The sequence below is a fragment of the Dendropsophus ebraccatus genome, chromosome 4 (genome assembly GCF_027789765.1).
Source record: "Dendropsophus ebraccatus isolate aDenEbr1 chromosome 4, aDenEbr1.pat, whole genome shotgun sequence".
NCBI lineage: Eukaryota > Metazoa > Chordata > Amphibia > Anura > Hylidae > Dendropsophus > Dendropsophus ebraccatus.
This window is the reverse complement of record NC_091457.1, coordinates 138,074,445-138,095,996: the sequence shown is the minus strand read 5'-3', so window position 1 is coordinate 138,095,996 and position 21,552 is coordinate 138,074,445. Positions and strand designations below refer to the sequence as shown.

Sequence of the window (21,552 nt, the reverse complement as noted above, 5' to 3'; positions counted from 1 at the left end):
AGCAAACTCAGCAATAAAGATGTTGACTTACACTTGGGCGTTGCCATACACTCACTCAGCGACACACGACTAACACATCTGAATTGTGTGAAAGTAATCATGTAACATCTTTAGGAAATGTGTGTCCTTGTTAAAAAGGCTAAGCTGGCAATATATAATGGCCATGAATGTATAAGACAAAGCAATATCGTCTCCCATGTTGGCCATTATAAAGTAAGGTGGATAAACTATTTATAACCTCAAAGAATGTCAGTGCGAATCCATCAGGACTGACAAGAACGCTGCTCAAATGCCATTTCATGTACTTCAGCCATTACATAGAGGTGCAAGGTCATGATGTGTTGTTCTGCATTGAATTCTATGCACACGGTTGAAGAACATCAATTACATTTTACAGTTCTGCTATTTCAGTCTGTGAATAGAAGTCATTGCCTAAGGTCCCATATTTTACTGCTTTCCAGGAACTGTTCTTACAATTGCTCTTACCTAGAAATGTTCTTATTTTTGTAGACTATCCAATTGCATGATAATAAGATTTTTTAGCTATAAATCCAGCTATTCTTCTTCACTAAAGTTTTCTATTTAACAAGTGGAATTACATGTCTTTGAAGGGCCGATTCTTAGGTGCTTATGTGTCAGCTTTGATAAGCTCTCGTCTTAAGGGAGTATGGTTGCTTAGCTTTTTGGCTGCTCGGCCTCTGTACACGAGATATAGCTGATGCCACCGTAGCATAGTGGGGCAGATCTACTTATATTGACTCAAACTTAGTACAAACATAGACTAGACAGTACAAACATAGACTAGACAGATACCCAAAGTCACACAAAGCTCTTACCCACAATTTTTAAGATGGTCACGCCACGCTTTGCCCCCAATTTTTAACACTGTCAGACAAAGTACTTACTGAAAATTATAAGGAGGGTCACATTAGGCTCTTGCCCACAATTTTTAACAGGGTAACACCAGGCTCCTAATTAGGAGGGTCACACCAGGCTCTTAATTAGGAGGGAAACACCAGGCTCTTAATTAGGAGGGTCACACCAAGCTCTTGATTAGGAGGGAAACACCAGGCTCTTAATTAGGAGGGTCACACCAGGCTCTAATTAGGAGGGTCACACCAGGCTCTTGCCCACAATTTTTAAGAGGGTCACAAAAGACTCTCATCAATAATTTTTAACAGGGTCACACCCGGATCTTACCCACAATTTTTGAAAGGGTCACAACAGAATCTTGCCCACAATTGTTAACACGGTCGCTACCAGGGTTTCAGTAAAATTTTTTCAGGGGTTAACCACCAGACTTCCCCAATTATAAAGAAGGTCGCCATCAGGCTCTCAAGCTAAATTTTTACAGTGTGTGCATGAGGCCTTCCTTTATGTGTAATGAAGGGGGGATATGCTTTTTCCTTAAAAAGCATATGTACCCACAATCTGACCCCTCCAAACCACTTGTACCTTCGGATAGCTGCTTTTAATCCAAGATCTGTCCTGGGGTTCGTTCGGCAGGTGATGCAGTTATTGTCCTTAAAAACATCTTCTAAACTTGCAGAATATCTGTGCCGTAACTTTGCACCTTCCCTCTGTCCCTCCTCCCCACCCTCTCGATCATTAGGAATGCCAGTGGAACATTTTCTCCTGTCTGAACATTGCACCGGTGCCTTAACGATCCAGCCCATGTTCAGTATTCACACAGCTAATGAATTAGGAGACAATCTGCCTGGAGCATTCCTAATGATGAGGAGGGCGGGGAGGAGGGACAGAGAGGTTGTGCCAGCCTAATGCATACACCATCTAGGTCGAGGCCGTTGAGCACGGGGCTGCAAGTTTAAGAGTTGTTTTTTAGGACAATAACTGCATCACCTGCCGAACAGACCCCAGGGCAGATCTTGGATTAAAAGCAGGTATCCGAAGGTACAGGCGGTTTGGGGGGGTCAGGTTGTGGGTACAGAGTCCCTTTAATATGTTTGGCAGCCCTTGCATCCTTCAAAACATTAACAGGATGGGTGCGACCATGTCCCCCACACACACACTATGACAGCTACCGGTAGGTGTAGTTGACGTTTACCCTTGTCTCTGGCATCTATGGTTGTCAGAGTTGACAGGAACTAAGGTAAGATATTGTCCAGATTTAAGGGGTGTGGGAGGATATTTTTTTTTCCCTTTTTGTTTTTGCTACAAGTTTTTTTTTCCCCACTTTAAAAATTTATCTTGGAGTGGTTGCATAATATCATCAGTCTGTAAAAGTGGCATAATTCATTGACCTGGGAGTCTTAAAGGCATTCACGCATGCTCCTCCTGCTGTGCCAGTTCCATTTCTGTGGTGTTTTCATTATTTTCTGAGGTTTTCAGGTGCACCAGACACCAACCCATCTGCCAAATAAGAGGCCCCTGAAAAAATGCTTGATTCTCCCATTGACTTTAATAGGGTTTGTTACTTGAATCAAGCACTCGAGCATCGAAAAATATTTGACACAAGCATTAAAGCATTTTAGTACTTGCTCATCTCTACTGTCTACAGATTAAATCTTGGACGAGATTTTGTATCAGCTAATAATTTCTAGACATGTTTCAAGATTTTTTCACGGGTCAAGCATTGACTTACATAGTTATATAGTGCATCCATCAAGTTCAACCAAAGAGGGGATAAAGAAACCGTATGGGTGCATATCAGGGAGGGCATGTGATCCTATATGTGATTCTATCTTGGTTGTCTGTAGTCAAGCATGGTTAAAAAAAACAACTCAATTTCCCATCATGTATTGCCAACAAGAATAAATAGAAATCTGGTAACGTTCCATCCCCAGTTACCATTCCCTGTCATGCTGTTTGCCTGTGATACATTGGAACATTCGAGAACTCATAAAGAACTGGTAGCAACCAATCAGAATCCGGTTTTCATTTTTCTAGAAGATGGAACAGTCCCCTCATTCCTTTCTGCAGACAACTTCTCTTTTTGATGCTCTAGTTTCCATAAATTACCCAGACTGCCCTGGAGCTTTCGTTTGCATAAAACAATCTATTAATGACATTTTGTTTGGATCGGGGTGGGAGATCGGGCCTCGGCCCAGCATCTGTTTACCGCATGCAAATGAGAACATGATGAATTTTAAATATGCCTGCCGGTACTTTAATTGAGAATTCACGCCTCCCTCCCCCATACTCTGAATTATCAGCCATCTTCTGCTGCTTTGGGGGATGTTGACACTTCAGTTGTCATTACATTCCCATCCTTCCATTTGTCTCAGTTATTGTAGTCTTCTCCTGCAGCTCAATGGCAATTTCCCAATCTAAAGTAACCTTCCTCCCACCCGTTCATCTTCCCTGGTCTTCCTCACTTGTTATGGGCAGGGGCAGCACTGTGAGCAGGAACGGATCATAGTAACTGTACATCCCCTGCTTCCAGACAACCAGCATGGTGCTCCCAGAAGACAACACTTCAGCCACCGGCTCCTGACGACTGCAGCCATAGTGTCTGTAAGAGAAGAGCAGAGAGCCATATGTTATGTTCCCTATGTCACTGCATATTTCATGTCACACCAGGGCCCAAAACCTCCTACTAAGACAATACTAAATGTATGTCATTAAGCACAATTCTATAATACAGCATATCATGCATAAAATATACACAAATATATATAAAACCAAAGGATATAATACATATAATTAGTTACCTGTGCACGAGTATTTGTTACAGTGCATTTCTAATAATTTTTTCTAATAAATATTTCATCTTCTTGATGACCTTCTAGATTTTTTAATATTTTTTTTGCACAAGACTATATATATATATATATATATATATATATATATATATATATATATATTGCTTCTGTGCTGGAAAATTTACTGTATACTGTACTGTATAGTAGGTTAGCAATTACTTGATATCCATGTATACTTGGATATGCACAGTGCTCTCTGCTGCCATCTCTGTCTGTGACAAGAACTGTCCAGAGCAGTAGCAAATCCCCAACCTCTCCTGCTCTGGACAGTTAAAGCGACTCTGTAACCACAATCTGACCCCCCCAACCACTTGTTCGGCAGATGATGCTAAAAAATAACTTTTAAACTTGCAGCCCCATGCTCAACGGCCAGGGCTTAAAGTACCTGTGCCTGTACCTGTGGTGCAAAGTAACTTTGCACCACCCCTCCGTCCCTCCTCCCCACCCTCTTTATCATTAGGAATGCCACTGGACCATTTTCTCCTGTCTGAACATTGCACAGGTGCCTTAACGATCCAGCCCATATTCAGTATTCACACAGCTGAGGAACAGGAGACAATCTGCCTGGAGCATTCCTAATGATAAGGAGGGCGGGGAGGAGGGACAGAGAGGGTGTGCCAGCCTAATGCATAGACATTCTAAGCCCCGGCCTTTGGGCACGGGGCTGCCAGTTTAAAAATTGTTTTTTTACGACAATAACTGCATCACCTGCGGAACGGACCCCAGGACAGATCTTGGATTAAAAGCAGCTATCTGAAGGTACAAGCGGTTTGGGGGGTCAGATTGTGGGTACAGATTCGCTTTAATTTCACAGAGATGGCAACAGAGAGCACTGAGTCAGATTAGAAAGAATACACCATTTTCTACAGGGCATACAGAAGCTGGAAGTACTGGAAGACATTTTTTTTTAAATAGAAGTAATTTACAAGCCTGTATAACTTTCTGGCACTGGTTGATTAAAATCATTTTTTTATTCTTTTTTCTGGAGTACCGGTTTAATTTTTATCTTATATTTTCTGGGTCCTTAAAAAGAATAAAATAAAATGTAATTGCTGATCAGTCCCCTCAATATCACTTCAAGGCTATGTTCACATGCTGTATTTTTGCTCAGTATTTTGGTCAGTACACACAATATTTTTGCTCAGTATTTTGGTCAGTACACACAATATTTTTGCTCAGTATTTTGGCACCAAAACCAGGATTGGATTGGAAACACAGAAAGGCTATGTTCACACATTGTTGAAATTGAGTGGATGACTGCCATTTAACAGCAAATAATTGCAGTTATTTTAAAACAACAGCAGTTGTTTTTAAATAACGGCAGTTACTTCCCATTCTACAGCGTGGGAAATAGCCTAAAACAATAAAAAAGACAATAGACAATAAACAATAAAAAAGGATCAGAGTATTAAAAACACAGTGCTATGAGATCAGAATTTAGTAACTAGTAGTGATAATTCCTGTTACATATTAAGTATACTGAAAGAGTAGTAGATGCTTGGAACAAAGTTCTAGCAGATGTGGTAGGTAAATCTACAGTAAGTAAATGTAAACTTTCCTGAGATAAAAATATATCTATCCTAAGAGAATCATAAAGGGAATAACATATGGGCGGACTAGATGGAGCAGGGTCTCTTTTTCTGCCGGCAATGTTTCTAAGTAACTACATAGAGTGTGATGCACATTATTCATTGAACGGTATGGTCATGTTTCTGATGGACCGCACTACACTTTATTTTGTCCTGGGCATATTTTATAGTGTACAGCAGGGGGAGCAAGAGTGTCACCTTTAAAGTTCACTATATATTAGAGTTGCTGCATTGTGATCATCACGTACGGTTACTGCGGCCATGGCATATGAAGCCTTGTTGTCTTATAGTCATGAATATCATTAGAGACAGGCACAGAGCCAGGAGGAAATTGTGAGCATAGTAAACAGCATATCAGGTTTAGATACATGCTGGGGGTCTCTCCCAGAATGCTTGCCCTGCAATGTGGCTTATAATTACCTTATAACTCTTCTATTCTATAGTTTTATATGTATTGTATCCCTCATGAGGAATTGATGATTTTTTATTACATTTTATTTAAAAAAAATAAATAAAAAATGATCAATACAGTGGTACCTTGGTTTTAGAGCGTTTTGCAAGAAGAGCTCACAGTTTTTTTAAAAAACTGGCCTGGCCTGCACAGGGTGGTCTACAGCCCTGTACTCTGACCCAGGAAGTCTCCATGACCTTCCAAATAATAAAAGATCCACTTCAGGCTGTGGAGGTCTGGACTGTGGAGGTAATCTCTTTATAGCTGTAACCCCTCTCTCCCCAAACAGAGAGCGCTGCATGTATGTGCCCACATCTGCCCTGCTCATTCCTTCATGCTCCCTGCAGTCTCTGTCAACCCTTGTGTTTCCCATCCTCTCAATTCCTGCTATAATGTGCCTGCACTCACGCTCAGCTATACACACTGCTGCTATAATGTACCTGCACTTACACTCAGTTATACACACTGCTGCTATAATGGGCCTGCACTTACACTTAGCCATTCACACTGCTGCAAATAAACTTTCTGTCTCTGTCCTCCTGCACAGCTCTGTGACTCTCACTTCCTGGTCCATGCTGAGCACACCCCTTCCCCATTGTTGTCATGTGACTACACAGACCTCTGACAGCAGCCCTGCTTCTCTATTCTAGCCTGTTGTTCTATGCTACTGCATTATGGAGATCTGCATCTCCATCCTGTAAATACAAACTGCTGCTGTTTTTTCAGGTTTATACCCTTACTATACATTATACACCACATGCTGGTTGCTATACTCTGCAGTAACTTTTATTCAGAATAAAAAAAATCATTATTTTTGGGGTGTGGAACCAATTGTTTGCAAATAAGTGATTTCTTATGGGAAAATTTGCTTTGGTTTAAAGTGACTCTGTACCCACAATCTGTCCCCCCAAAACCACTTGTACCTTCGGTTAGCTGCTTTTTATCCAAGATCTGTCCTGGGGTCCGTTCGTCAGGGGATGCAGTTATTGTCCAAAACACAACTTTTAATTCTGCAGCGCTGTGTCTAATGGCCGGGGCTTACATTTGTATATGCATTAGGCTGGCACCACCTCTCCGTTCTTCCTCCCCACCCTCCTCATCATTAGTAATGATCCAGGAACATTTACTGATGTTTGAGCTTTGCACAGGTGTATTAACCTGCCACAGGTGGGGAATAGGAAGCAATCTGCCTGGAGTATTCCTAATGATGAGGAGGGTGGGGAGGAAGGATGGAGAGGGTGTGCCAGCCTAATGCATATACAAATGTAAGCCCCGGCCTTTAGACAAAGCGCTGCCGGATTTTAAAGTTGTTTTTATGACAATAACTGCATCCCCTGCCGAACGGACCCCAGGACAGATCTTGGATTAAAAGCAGCTATCCGAAGGTACAGATGGTTTGGGGGGGTCAGATTGTGGGTACGGAGTCGCTTTAAGGCTATGTGCACACTGCGTAAGAGACCGGCCGTTCAGTGACCCGGCCAGGTCATGGAAAGGCTGGTCTCTACAAAGATCATTCCGGCCGGTATCTTTCCGGCCGCAGTTTTATGATGGGGGTGCATCAGCGGGCGCCCGCATCAGAACTTCCCATAGCGCACAATGAAGCAAGCGGCCGGAGCCGCTCACTTCATTGTGTGAACTGACATGGGTTTCTACGGCCGCAGAAAACTGACATGTCAGTTCTTTGCGGCGCCGCATGGGATCCCGGCCAGAGCATATATGATGTGTATACGCTCCGGCCAGGATCCCAATCAACAATAGGCAGTGTTCAGTGTGCCGATGGCAACAACAGCCAAAATTTCACATAGTGTGAACATAGCCAAGAGTGGATTTGGATTACAAGCACGATCCCGGAACTAATTATGCTCGTTATCCAAGGCACCACTATACATCTCATCTACACAAAACTGATACTAATAAAAACTAGAGATCATGGCACAAAAAATGACACCCCATAATAAAAGCGCTATAAAGTCACAATAGGGCCTTTGTAATTACACTTATTAATCAAAAAAAGTTTTACTGTTAAACATAATAGTAAAACATTAGAAAAACTATATAAATTGCATATTGCTGTATTCAGAATGACCTATAAAATAAAGATATCATGCCACTTTTACGGTAAAGTGCATTATATAAACACGGAACCCCCCCAAATTTGCAAAATTGTATTTTCTTTCCCACCCCATAAATTATATTTTGGGGGTTCCGTCATAGAGATTAAGAGAAACTTTTGATGTTACGCAGCCGGGTCTTAGCTCCAAGACCCCCCACCAATGACTAGCTAGAGCCAGGAGAATCGCTGCTATGCGCTTCATTCCATGGCTCGCAGCTAGTGTTCAGACCCTGACTGATTGCAAGAAGAAGCAAGGAGGGAAGGATACACGTGTCTAAGACAGTTCCATAGACTTACATTGGGAGCTCATGCAGGGCTGGGAGATAATGCGCTTATTGCTCACTTCTCTACCTAATATTTCTACTGATCGGTAGGGAGTCTAAACACTCTGACCTCGACTTAGTCTATAGTTTCATATCCTACTTAATGGCCCATTATGACTTTAAAAGCCTTGTGCAGACAAGTCACGAACAATACAAATAATAAAGACGGGAAAAAAATATATAATTCAATTATTCTAAATGAATGAACTCAATGAACGCTCCACAGGAGACAACACGATGCATTGCATTAATTTGTTCCCCTAGTAATCACATGATGGGGGTGGATTACTGAAAACAAGAGGGATTCCATGAATGATAACAGTAATAACAGATATAGTAGTAATAAAATAATATTAAATGCATAGACAATAAAACATGCATCGAAGTGCAAGGCACTACTCCCACCCAGGTATCATAGAGGATGCAAACTCCTCCAATTATGGTTTCATTTCTTTGCAATCGGAGATAAAGCTTAGTAGAAATTACGTGCAATAATATGGGAAGATAAGGAATAAAAAAGTAAAAATACTTTAGATATTGTGCCCTGCAAAAAGCGAACAAGGGAATGTACCTGTTGGACAGGAAGACAGGTGATTCCTGACATTGGCACCCGCCCCTCAGTCCCTACCTACTTGCCTCAAATACTCTAAGCAGCAATGGACAACTGGACAGCAGTCCCTGATCTTACCAAAGTGCAACACAGAACAAAACAAGACAATACACAACACAATGAAGGGAAAGTCAGAAGTCCAAGTCAAGAACCAAACAAGCAGCTAAGTACAAAATCGTGTCCAAGGGGTAGTCAAAGGGTCAATAGCAAAAGTCAGGTAACCAGAATACGAATGCAGGAAAACACCAGGTCAAGATACACTAGTAAACGTCAGGTCAAGATAGTCACTAGTGACGCCAGGTCCCTAGTAAATTAGGCACTATTGCAGGCAAGGAACATGAGACAAGAGAGGGTACTTATGGAACCCGGAGTCCCAGCCCCAGAAGCGATTGGGGCTGAGACTCCAGGTCTGGCCCACTTGCTGACAACTGACTGTTGTGTCAGCTGTCAGTCACATCAACTAAAATTTTGGAGCGGTGAAACCCTGGCCGCGGCAACATGAGAGTAAGGCGCCACAGCGCTATAGCAGCAGGCCCTTTGTAACCGGCCCTGCTGATCACTAGGGACGCCGTCGGCATCTCTATCAGTCCGGCTGCGCTCTCTCCAAAGCCACTGGTGCCCCAGTCCTTTTTTTTTTTTAACCATCTCCCAGTCTATTTCCGAGCACCGTCTGAGCCCGCCGGCCCCCAGTTTGATGAAACCCCTCCCCTCTGTGACGCGGCTCCATTAGGATCAATGGAGCTGCGTCATGGAGGGGAAGTTGTCAAAATGGGGGCCGACGGGCCTGCCCCAAGTACTTCATGCTGGGCCATTGTTCGGGAATAGACCTGCGCCGCACACGAGAACAGGGCGTAGTTTTAAAAAAACACCAGTTTGTTCATGTAAAAAACTCAAAGCGATGTACCTAGTAGAAATAACGTTGATGCTATATGAATAATTACCTAATTACCCTATTGATTTATTCACATCCGCTTTACATTCAGAACTCTGGGGAATAGTACGTTTTATGACCATAAGTTTCCGCATCGCAACAATGGTGGTTAAGATATCTTCATTTCCCACACCAACGTGTTTTCCTCTGAACCTTTTTACTTGTAATCTTCGATCTTCTTACCGTTCTCTGCTCAGGTGTCATCCACAACGTAGATAAGTGCTGAAAAACTTCCTTTAAGAGGAAATTCACTTATAATAGACTTTACCATCTAATCACTGTACCTCTCACAGTCAGGGAGATACTGAGGAGACTAGCTGTAATGTCTTCAATTTTGTGAGAAGAATATATGTGTGTGTCTGTATAGATAGATAGATAGATAGATAGATAGATATAATGGAAAAATTGTTTGAAAGTTAAAGGGGTTGTCCAGGGAACAGAAAAGGTGCTACCTGTTTTGCTCCCTGGCGCCCTTTATCTTCCAAGGCGGGGGGAAGGGGGGGGGGGGTATGCATATCACATGCTTGTACCATCAAGGGCATGTTTTCAATAGAAGAACGGAGAGTCTATATAAGCTTAGGCCTCATTCACATGTCCAGTGTTTTTCATAGAGCATGATTTAGTTTGCTCTGTAAAAAACACTGGACATCGGTTGGAGGTGCTGGTGTTGTCCGTGGGGGGCTGACAGGAGCGGTGATGGGAGCGGGGAGATAGGAGTGGTAAGAGATGGGAGATGGGAGCCGGTGACAGGAGCGGGGGAAGGATCTGTGCCGCCATCCGCACTATGACCTGTCCTATTTTTTCGGGACAAGGATCACGGCACGGATGGTGTGAATGCACACATAGGATTTAATGGGCGGATCTGCGACCAAGGACAAATTTACTGGATGTGTGAATAAGGCCTTACCACCATGCCTGGTCTCATTTTTGCTCCTAACTAGAGATGAGCGCACCGGGTTTGGGTTCGAGTCGATCCGAACCTGAAAGTTCGGTATTTGATTAGCTGGGGCTGCTGAACTTGGATAAAGCTCTAAGATTGTCTGGAAAACATGGATACAGCCAATGACTATATCCATGATTTCCACATAGCCTTAGGGCTTTATCCAACTTCAGCAGCTACCGCTAATCAAATGCCGAAAGCTCGGGTTCGGATCGACTCGAGCATGCTCCAGGTTCGCTCATCTGTACTCCTAACCATTAAGTGCACCCTAAAATTACTTTCTACCGAATACTAATAAACCAAACCATACACAATGCCAAGGACACCACCATCTATATAGGGCTCTGTGTATGGCAAGACTTACGAAGTGATGATGTGAGTATCAAGTGGGGCGGCGGCATCATACATAGCAAGACGGTCCCTGCAGTCTGAACGGGTCCACTTGAGTCGCAATCTCAGCAGATGACCAGGAGGGCCCTGAACATGCCATACACAAGTGGGAGAGGTGTAGTCGGGCCCCGATAGGCGAATTTCTTGTCCGGTCCTTACATTGCTGTACCTATAGCAGGCTGTAGGATATAGATCAAAGATAAGTCTATATAAAATGAGTCTATATAATAGTGCAACAGTGAGCAGTAATAGTGAAAATACCATTATACATTACTGCCAAGGCAGAGGGACTTATTGGCATCCTTTCTGTGGTACCCAACAACCAAACATGCGCCCTACCAGCCACCTCCTATCTATATCCCTTAGGTAAAGATCCACCTCACCATTTATAACTTGAGCAATCCTCCCCAAGAGGATTTATTATACATTTTCATACTTACCATAAATCTGCCAGGGTATTATAAATGGATGGCGTCTTGTTGTTCTTAATATAGTAAGAGTATTGTATTTTAAAAGAATCAACCAAAACATTTCTGAATTTCGGCATGCAACATAAATTAATCAAAAACATTAAAGCAAATTAAAACAAAATTAAAGGCAAAAGCACAAAATATTGGTAGAACATATATAGGGTAACGTGTCCTGGGGTGGTACAATATGGGGGCGTTTATTATGTCTGTGCCAATAAAGATCACCCTAAAGTCAATTTTTTTTTGCCTATTTATGCCCTGCTGGCATATGGGAGGGGCGTGGCCAGGTACAAAGGGGAGTGGCTCCTCCTGCACCTGATTTACTGTACAGATACGCTGTTCTTGATAAATCTCCTTCTATATGTTTTTGTCCCACTGCAATTATTTTTTAATGTTTTCCCCAATGTATACACCAGTACACCTATTGCCTTCAGTAACTAACTGCATGCCAATTGGCTGGTCTATGTTAACATATGTTTTATGACTATATTGAAACATATAGATAGCTCCTCAAAGTGTAAGGATATTTTCAAAAATTTAAATTTCTTTTTACAATAAAAATTGATGCCAGATATTTGTAACTTTATGGGAATATAGAGAAATTTATCTGGTCTAGTTAGTTGGCCCTGAACCTGAAGGTGCTCATGTATCTTAGGCTAAAGTTGATGAGTGAACGATTTCAACCAAAACTATTGTTCATCGAGTGAAATTTTGGTCTGGAAAGAAGTCAACCATGTTTGGAAATTTTGGGTAACAAGTAGATGAAAGACAAACAATATTCTCTAAATATTCTCAGAATATTCCCAGATTATTCCCCAAAATATTGTTTGTAATGTGTATGTCCACCATAATGGGGTGCTCCAGTCAATGACTATGTCATTTCTGAAACCACATTGTATTTGTAGACTCTTCACACTGTGAGGCTATGTTCACACACTGTCAAATTGATGACCGTTTTTATTGGACAAATAAGTTATCAAATAATGGCCGTTATTTGTTGTTAAATGATGGCCATCCGGTAAAAACGGCCATCAATTTGAAGGTGTGTCAACATAGCCCAAAGGTGTAAAAGACCATTTAGTGGCCTGTATTAAATACTGAGGGACTATGTTTCCTCTGTTTTCCTATCCGGTAAGAACAGTGTCTTCTAGTTACTCTTCAGACGTTCGGTGGAAGTGGTTATAGTGGTTTTGGGTGGAAAACTTTATTCAGACAGCCACATGTTATGAGTACAGGATAACTCTTATTAAACTCTGATTTTTTTTTTTGCAATTTATCATTTTATTTTGATTCATGGAAACCTGATGTAAGCGGCAGATGAAGCAGGCGGCCCTACCAGCACTGGACGAGAACAGCTGCATGCTCTGTATGGTGCCCTCTGGAAACATAATTTAAAATTTTTTTTTAAAAAATGACAAACATCTTAAATAAACCAAAAGGAACATAGAGCTAATAAATCCTCCAAGGAAGCAAACAGAATAGAACAAAAATTTAGCAAATTTCCAACAAAGTTGATATGTGACAGACTTCTACGAGGAAGGTCATGGCTATATAGTACAATAGGGACCAATTGACTTGACTTCTGCTAGAGATCGCTACTAGATTCACTAGATTCATATGAATGAAAACCATCAGACATTAGGTAAATACGTATTGTTTAACCCTGTGTCGTGGAAATATGTACATGACACATCCAATGGTTGGCAATATAATATTAACATAATGTAGTTACCTATTATATCCAGTGAGTTTGGGTCGACATGGTACTGATCATATATGTAGGTCCCAGTCCGGTTAGACCTGGACTGCAGAACACGGGTGAGCGCTGCCTTCACTGAGCTCTCGCTAACATATTTACTATTAGAGTTTGGCACATCCAGGACGACCCAAAAGAAAACCTTTAAACTGCCATCTCTAGATAAAAAGAAAACATGAGACTTTGAATAATACAAACTCAATATATACAATAAAGGCAACATAGAGATAAGCTGGGAGCTAAAGGTTATTAAGGCTGGAAAAGAAAGCACACCAACGTCCATTCATGACACAGTGGGCAACAAAAACACCTCCACAAGCTATGCTAGGAAATGCTATTAAAAACGACAATGGCGCCTATTGAAATTGTTTTGGAACTTAGAGACAGGTCAGGGTTTGGGTTCGGCAATGTTCCCTAAGCCCGAACACTCCCAGCATTTGACTCCCAGCAGCTGGAGAAGATAGATGCTACCCTATGGATACAACCTATAGCTATAGCCACTTTTTCTTGACTTCTTAAGGCTTCATCTAACTTCTTCAGCTGATGGGAGTCAAATACGTTTCAACAACGTTGCCGAAACCAAACAGTTTGGGAAGTCCACTCAACACTAAACAGGTATCAAACTTATGGCCCTTAAACTTATTGCCTATCATGCCTGGACAGCCAAAGTGTTTTGGTCACAAAAAAACCCCGTAAAACTTAAAATTTTTACTTTTAATTTTTCTTACCCAAAAGCATAGACTTTGGTGGAGTTGTAATATGCGGCCAGTTCCGAAGTCAAGACAAGAGCAGTAACCTAAAGACGCGGAACATAACGCAAGTGAAAACATCAGCAGTTATGACTGAGGAGACATGTAAACACAAATGCTTCCAACTTTTTTAACCTGTTGCACAACTCACTGAAACCATACTATGTGAGGGTGATATAATAGCTATAATAACAGGAGACTGCGTCTGTGACTGCTTGGGACATGGCTTATATAATACCTTAAGGATGCAACTATGTTATACCTTGGGGAAAAGCAATTTACTTCATTTTTTCATCACTGTGTTCCTGAGAGCTTTAACAGGGTTATTCCCATCTGGGACAGGAATATTCCCATCTCATTGAATATAGTTTTACTTGTGAGGTTCATCAATCATATTCATTAGAGATGAACTCGAGTACGCTTGGGTCCGTTTGAGCCTGAGCATTCGGCATTTCATTACCGATGGCTGAAGAAGTTGGATACAGTCCAAGGAAGTCCTGAAAAACATGGATACGATGCCGGATCCGAGTATGCTCATCTCTAATACTTGTTTAAAAAAACTTGCCTTCTTCTCCAGCTGTCAACAATGAGAGGGAAAGAGGGGCATATCTTGAGCCCTACAAGTATAACTATATTAGCTGAGATGGGAATACCCCTTTAAAGGGGTATTCCACTTAAACATAATGTTTCATATGTTGCTGCCCATGGTGAGACTTACAGATCATTCCATACTTTTTATTATCTATTTAGTCTCCTTCCCCCAGTTCTGAGCTGTTGCTTTCTGCTGAAGACACAAAAAACTGTGTGCAAGCTTTTCTCTCTGCTTCCTCTTCCTCCCCCCTCCCTTCCAAGATAGCTGACGTAAACAAGTCCCTATCTGCAACTTTGTAATGCCGGGAGGGTTAATCACAGCGAGTTCATTAGCAACTCAGATTAACCATCCCAGCATTACAAAAAAAGCTACAAAATTGCAGATAAAGGCGGCAAGGGACTTGTTTACATCAGCCGTCTTAAAAGGGAGGAGGGTGAGATGGAGAGAATAGCTCACACAGCTTTTTTGTGTTTTCAGCAGAAAGAAGTAGCTCAGAACTGGGTGAGACTGAATATATATAACAAGTATGAAATGAATTGCTAGTCTCACCATGGGCAGTAACATATAAAAAGTTATGTTTGAGTGGAATACCCCTTTAAGGCAAATCTGCAGCATATGCCAAAAATGTCTAATAAATGTGGGACCACCGCTGGGACCTGCACCTATCCTGGAACTGCGGTGTGAGGTGGTTAGGAAGCTAAAAACAGCTAGATAAGTTGTCTTACACAGTTGTTAAGATAAAGGGGTTTTCCAGCGCTACAATAACATGGCCACTTTCTTTCAGAGACAGCCCTGCTCTTGTCTCCAGTTTGGGTGGGGTTTTGCTGCTCAGTTCCATTGAAGTGAATGGAGCTTAATTGCAAACCACAGCTAAAATGGAGACAAGAGTCGTGTTGTCTCAGAAAGAAAGTGGCCATGTTTTTGTAGCATTGGATAACCCCTTTAATGGCAGTTGCATAAATAATGTTATTTGCCAGCTGTTTTGCTAACTTCTATTAAGGTCAATGGGAACTATGCAAAGACCTGCCAGACTGGAAAATACACATTGCCCAGGAACCAGAAGAAAATGATACCATTTTATCCAGGTGAGCGGCTTCCCTCTTGTATATATTGCTCTCAGGGTTGGTGAGGTCTCGGGTAAGTTCATGGCTCACAATTCGCAGGTGGCAGGCAAATAGTTTATTGGTTGTCAGCTCCGGTTTGAAATCCACCTCTGTTATGGAGGAAGAAAGAGAAAGAGATGGACAATACCCTGACATGTATAAAGAGACACAGATTATCTAGAAAAGCTCAGGCCCCATTTACCCCTATGTTTTTCCCGAATGATTACCATGTAAGTCATGAAAGTCCCAATTTAAAACCAGTACATGCTAAATGAGTCCATAGAAGTCCTTCTGGCCCTCATCTAGCTGGTATATGTTAGTATAAACCAAATTAGTAGTGTGGACTTAGTAGACTAGTCTATAAAATACCTGTTCAGTGGTTACCGTATTAGCCTATAGTTTATGTTCACCTGTGTTTATGATCCATTTAAGTGATACTTCGGGAAGAAGTACCCAGCAATATGTGATGGGTGGGTGTCAGCAGCATCACCGCTAGACTCAGAAGGAGGAGAGGGATATGAGCTGTTTTTTCTAGCTCCATGAAAACTAATCACCCATTAATGGACAGTAACCATATACTAATGAATGTTAACTAGAGATGAGCGAACCTCGAGCACGCTCAAGTCTATCCATCGTTCGGCATTTGATTAGCTGGGGCTGCTGAACTTGGATAAAGCTCTAAGGTTGTCTGGAAAACATGGATACAGCCAATGACTATATCCATGTTTTCCACATAGCCTTAGGGCTTTATCCAACTTCAGCAGACGCCGCTAATCAAATGCTGAATGATGGATGGACTTGAGCGTGCTCGAGGTTCGCTCATCTCTAATGTTAACTAAGGGCCCTATTACACGGAGCGATAATCGGCCGAATAGGGCCGATTTGGCCAATCTCTCCGTGTAATAGAGACAACAATCAGGTTAATATATATATATATATATATATATATATATATATATATATATATATATATATTAAAGGAAAGACCTTAGTAATAACTAGAGTACCTGGTGCTTTAGTGAGTCATTTTGTGACATTTTCTGCTGCTTCCCCCAGGAAGGAAGTCCCATCATTATCTATAGTCCTGTCCTCTCATGCTCTGCGCCATACAGGAAGCTACATTACCCACACCAGCCACCACCTCCTCCTTCTTCACTTTAGCTGTGTCTGTGCCTCCAATGTTATGTAAAAACAGTATTACACAGATACATTTAAAGGCTATGTAAAGGCTGATGGCAACAACGGCCGTACTTTTACCGCGGTGGAACAATGCCTGTTGTTCTATGGGATCCCGGCCGGAGCGTACACACATCGTATACGCTCTGGCCGGGATCCCACCAGTTTTCTGCGGCCGGAATTCAGTGAATTCCGGCCGCAGAAAGACCTGTCAGTTCACACAGTGAAGCGAGCAGCTCCGGCCGCTTGCTTCACTGTGGGCTACGGGAAGCTCTGATGCGGGCGCGCGCTGATGCGCCCAAAAGATCACCCAAGATGATCCGGCCAGAGACCGTCCGGTCTCATACGCAGTGTGAACATAGCCGAAGGGAGTATAGCAGCTGGCAGCTCGACTCCTTCCTGTTATTCAGCTGCTCCTATGTGCGCCCAGCTTCTGTATAACATTAGAATATACTGTACATAGAGCATACTGTGTTTAATGTAATATTGGGATAAATGCAGACAACATCCAGCTGGGAGAAGTTTCCCAGGATTGGATGCAGCTTTTCCCTTTTCCCGACATCCTGGAAAGAGCGCCAGGGAGCGGAGCAGCGCTGAAAGGCCAGCAGCTTGATGAGTGGAGCACAGATTAAATGAAGCGATTTGCTCATCTTTAGCTTTAAACATATACTTGTGGCTACAGAGGCAAAGTGCCATCTCGGTACCCGCCCAGCTTTCTGCTGCTGCTGTCAGGCAGTCTATTAGCAGCCAGTGGCGGGTGGTTTCAGCAGGCCCTATTGATGTCAATAATGTAGGAGCACCAGGCCAATCACAAGAAGCTTGATGCTCTCTGCAAATCAAGGGTGGGATACTTAAAGAGGATGTACCATTAGGTACATCCTCTTTAATATGACCCACGAATAGAACGGCGCTATCATAGGGAAGCTGGTGCCGCAGTCTGTTTTTTGAACCACTGTCCGGTTCCTGTGTACGGCGCCATTCTATCCAGGGGTACCGGGCCGGGGCTGAAGCACAGGAGGCGGGCAGGCCCACCGCCAGTGGGAGTGAATTATCTCCCCTCTATGACGCGGCTCCGTTAGAATCAATGGAGCCGCATCCTAAAGGGCACCCGTGGATAGAACAGCACTGTACACAGGAACCGGGCCGCGGTTAAAAAAAACCGACCGGCACCGGCTTTCCTGTGACGGCGCCGTTCTATCTGTGGGTCATATTAAAGAGGATGTACTTGATGGTACATCCTCTTTAAACACAAGTCTGCATTCAGCAGACGCTGTGATAGTTTGATATATCTGTGTACCTGACCCCTGCTTATGCTTCCTGACCTCAGCCTTGTCTCTGGCTTTGTACTGCGCTCCTGTCTGTGTACCTGACCGTAGCTTCTTATAAATTTTCTCTTTGTTTTGGACTTGGTCCTGTTATTGCTGTCTCGGTACTCTGGATTGTTGCCTGACTTCTCTCTGGTTCTGAATTGTGGTTTATCCTTTAGCGGTGGTTTTTTGATGCAGATTATGAACTATTCTCTGACAGCTTCAGCACTTAACAGTGTAGGGACCGTCGCTCAGTTGGGATATGCCACCTAGAGCACCAAGTCAAGTAGGAAGGGACAGAGGGCCAGGTTTAGTTAGGGCTCACTGTACCTCCTCTGATATGACAGGGGTATTCCCATCGCGTAAAGATGGCTTCCTCAATCCTCACCCTCTCTGGCCTGTTTGCAGCTGCCAGAGGGGGATGAGAAGCTGAAAACAACTGAAATGTGGGAGTTACCCGATTTAAGTAAAAACTATTGACTATAATAGGAGTTGGGCAAACGGCATAGACCTGTAAGATACACGTTTTACACAGCTTCAGGAGTTACGTAGCTACCTTTGGTGACTGCAAACAGGCCGGATGGGAAAGGGAAACCATCTTTAAGAGATAGAAATACCCCTTTAGGGTATATACACACTAAGGGTACAAACCCACTTGACGTATTTGCTGCGTGAATCAGTCTTAAAAATAAGCAGGCAAAACGCAGGTTGGCTTTATACAATTGTTCTGCGTTAAAATACGCAATTGCGTATTTTTGAAGCGTGAAGCTACATGCGTTTTTCGCACAGGTTGTTAACAACTGATGCTTTGCTAACAACAAGCTTCACGCTTCAAAAATACGCAATTGCGTATTTTAACGCATTCAACAATTGTATAAAGCCAACCTGCGTTTTGCCTGCTTATTTTTAAGACTGATTCACGCAGCAAATACGTCAAGTGGGTTTGTACCCTAAGGAAAACATGCAGAGAACTTGCAGCGGATTCCGCCACTCACTCCCCCGCGCTCCCACTTGAATTTGCCACCCGTCTCATAGACTCTATGGTCAGGCAGATTCCGCCATCCGCCCAAAGAATGAATCTGTTAATTCTTCAGGTGGACAGCAGAATCCGCCTGACCATAGAATGGAGTCTATGGGCCCTATTTCACCGGACGATTATCGTTTGCATAATCGTTAACGATTAACGATCTCAAACGACCGCTATTGCGAAAGACCTGAAAATGTTCACTCATTTCCATGGAACGATAATCGTTACTTATGATCGTAATTGCGATAGTTTGTTCTTCGCTATTTATTCGCTATTGCGTTCGTATCTATTGCGAACGACCGAACGATGTCTTATTCAATGCAAACGATTTGCGAACGTTTTGCGAACGAGCAACGATAAAAATAGGTCCAGGTCTTATGGCCCTATTCCACGGAACGATTATCGTTCGTTTTCGGACGATATCGACCGCTACGGACGATAATCGTTCTGTGGAATAGAGTGCAACGATCAGCCGACATCGTTCATGTCGGCTGATCGTTGCAGTCGCTTGTTTTTCAACATGTTGAAAAACAAGCGACTGATATAGCAGCGATCTGCTGCCGTCGCTCCGTTGAATAGGAGCATCGGCAGCAGATGCTGCTATATCCTATGGGCTGCCCGGACGATCTAGCGATCCCCCGGGCAGCCCCCCCGCAGCTCCCCGCCGCCCCCTCCCGCACTTACCCGCTCGCTGCAGCCGCGCTGAATAGCGGCGGCAGCGAGCGGCGAACGAGGAGCAAACGAGCGCTGACAGCGCTCGTTTGCTCCTCCAACGACCCGTGGAATACGGGCTTTATAAAGCGATCAACGATTTCTCGTTCGGTCGTTAATCGTTAACTGCATTTCAACCGAATGATTAACGTTTAGATTCGAACGATTTAACGATAATCTGAACGATAATCGTCCAGTGGAATAGGGCCCTATGAGACAAGTGGCAAATTCAAGTGGGAGCGCGGGGGAGTAAGTGGCGGAATCCGCTGCAAGTTCTCTGCATTTCCGTTCTGTTTTCCTTAGTGTGCATATACCCTAAAGCTGATTTTGCCGCAACATTTTTTTTTTTTAGAAACTCACAGAGAACAGTGTCAGGGAAACAAATAAAGCTCAAGTGTGTGAGCCTTGCAGGTCTCTAGAGTAGCTACGGTGCTGTCCTGACCTGTCTATAGAAATAAATTGCAGGTTAGGTGAAGCAGTTAGTGCACAGAAGAGATATCCTGGAATGTAAGGATTACAGTATTTAACTTCACGAGAACACAGTGAATGGTACAGTTACAGTTACAGTTACGCTTCCTATTTATCTTGTAGGGGGGGAAAAAAAAAGCAAAGCAGCCATGTACAGGACCTTAAAATGTACTGGCCTATTGGTTGTGCTGCCTGTGATCCTCCCTAGGCAAGTTCGATATGTGCTGTACACCCACTAAAAAATAGGTATGGCACAGAACATGGATAGAGAAAGCTCCAGATACCCTTTTGGTTCTTCTGAATTCTCATATATAACAGACAAGTTACAATATACAATAATGCTTCTGGTCTGGAATAGAGTCTTTGTTAGAGACTAAACTCTAACCTCCTATTCCTCTCAGTAGAGAGGTCAGATAACAACCAGCTCTTTCCCTCCCACTGGAAGGTTCCTATCAGTGTGTCTTTGTAACCCTTTACTGCTCACAGCCATCCTGATATACTGTACAGTATTAGGCTATGTGCACACTTAGGGGGACATGTATCATCAAGTGGCTTATCTTTGTTTTTCGACGGAAAGTGCCGATATTTTATTTGCAAAATTCGCAAATCAGCACTTTCTGCCTCGTACGCCAAGGGGGCAGGGAGGAGGTGTGGAGGGGGCGGAACGGGGGGGGGGCGCGGACTCAGAGTCCGCGCGAATTATCATTGCTTTGTGTTTCAGCTGGCGTAGGTTTCCTGCCGTGCGCACCGGCGCGCACAGGATTTCTGTAGAGGCAGTCCGCCTCTACATAAATCTCCGTAGCGCCGAAGATGCGGGGACATTTTTAAGTCCGGCATAAAAAACCCCATATTATGAGACCGTCCGGTTCATGGAACGGTCGGGCTCATACAGCGTGTGAACTTAGCTTAGGCCATATTCAAACATCGTATAACACTGTCTGTCTGTTTTTATTCAAAACCTGCTTAATTGTATCGAAGAAGAATTTGGGGAACAGCCATTGGGTTAGTTTGTAATGTATATATAATACTGTTACTAATTTGTACTTGGCAAGTATGTTTTTGTGCCACGTCCATAAAACATAAGGAGTGCTAAAGTTTTGTAACTGAGTTGAAGCATATCAGGG

General features: G+C 43.0%; 2 protein-coding genes across 3 annotated transcripts in view; one reads left to right on the top strand and one right to left on the bottom strand.

Annotated features, from left to right (window-relative positions):
• Positions 1 to 21,552, top strand: part of KCTD17 (potassium channel tetramerization domain containing 17) — a 232,002-nt gene that overhangs the window by 34,964 nt on the left and 175,486 nt on the right. The window lies entirely within an intron of this gene.
• The window catches only part of TMPRSS6 (transmembrane serine protease 6), a 55,388-nt gene that overhangs the window by 16,263 nt on the left and 17,573 nt on the right, over positions 1 to 21,552 (bottom strand). Inside the window, exons 3-8 of one of the 2 annotated variants that reach the window (XM_069967153.1) lie at positions 15,710 to 15,849; positions 14,024 to 14,091; positions 13,272 to 13,453; positions 12,876 to 12,917; positions 11,044 to 11,248; positions 3,336 to 3,472 (exon numbers count right to left, since the gene is read on the bottom strand). In XM_069967153.1, the coding sequence (XP_069823254.1) occupies positions 3,336 to 3,472; positions 11,044 to 11,248; positions 12,876 to 12,917; positions 13,272 to 13,453; positions 14,024 to 14,091; positions 15,710 to 15,849 (774 nt within the window). The remainder of the gene's footprint in view (positions 1 to 3,335; positions 3,473 to 11,043; positions 11,249 to 12,875; positions 12,918 to 13,271; positions 13,454 to 14,023; positions 14,092 to 15,709; positions 15,850 to 21,552) is intronic. The other variant, XM_069967154.1, reaches the window with a different exon arrangement.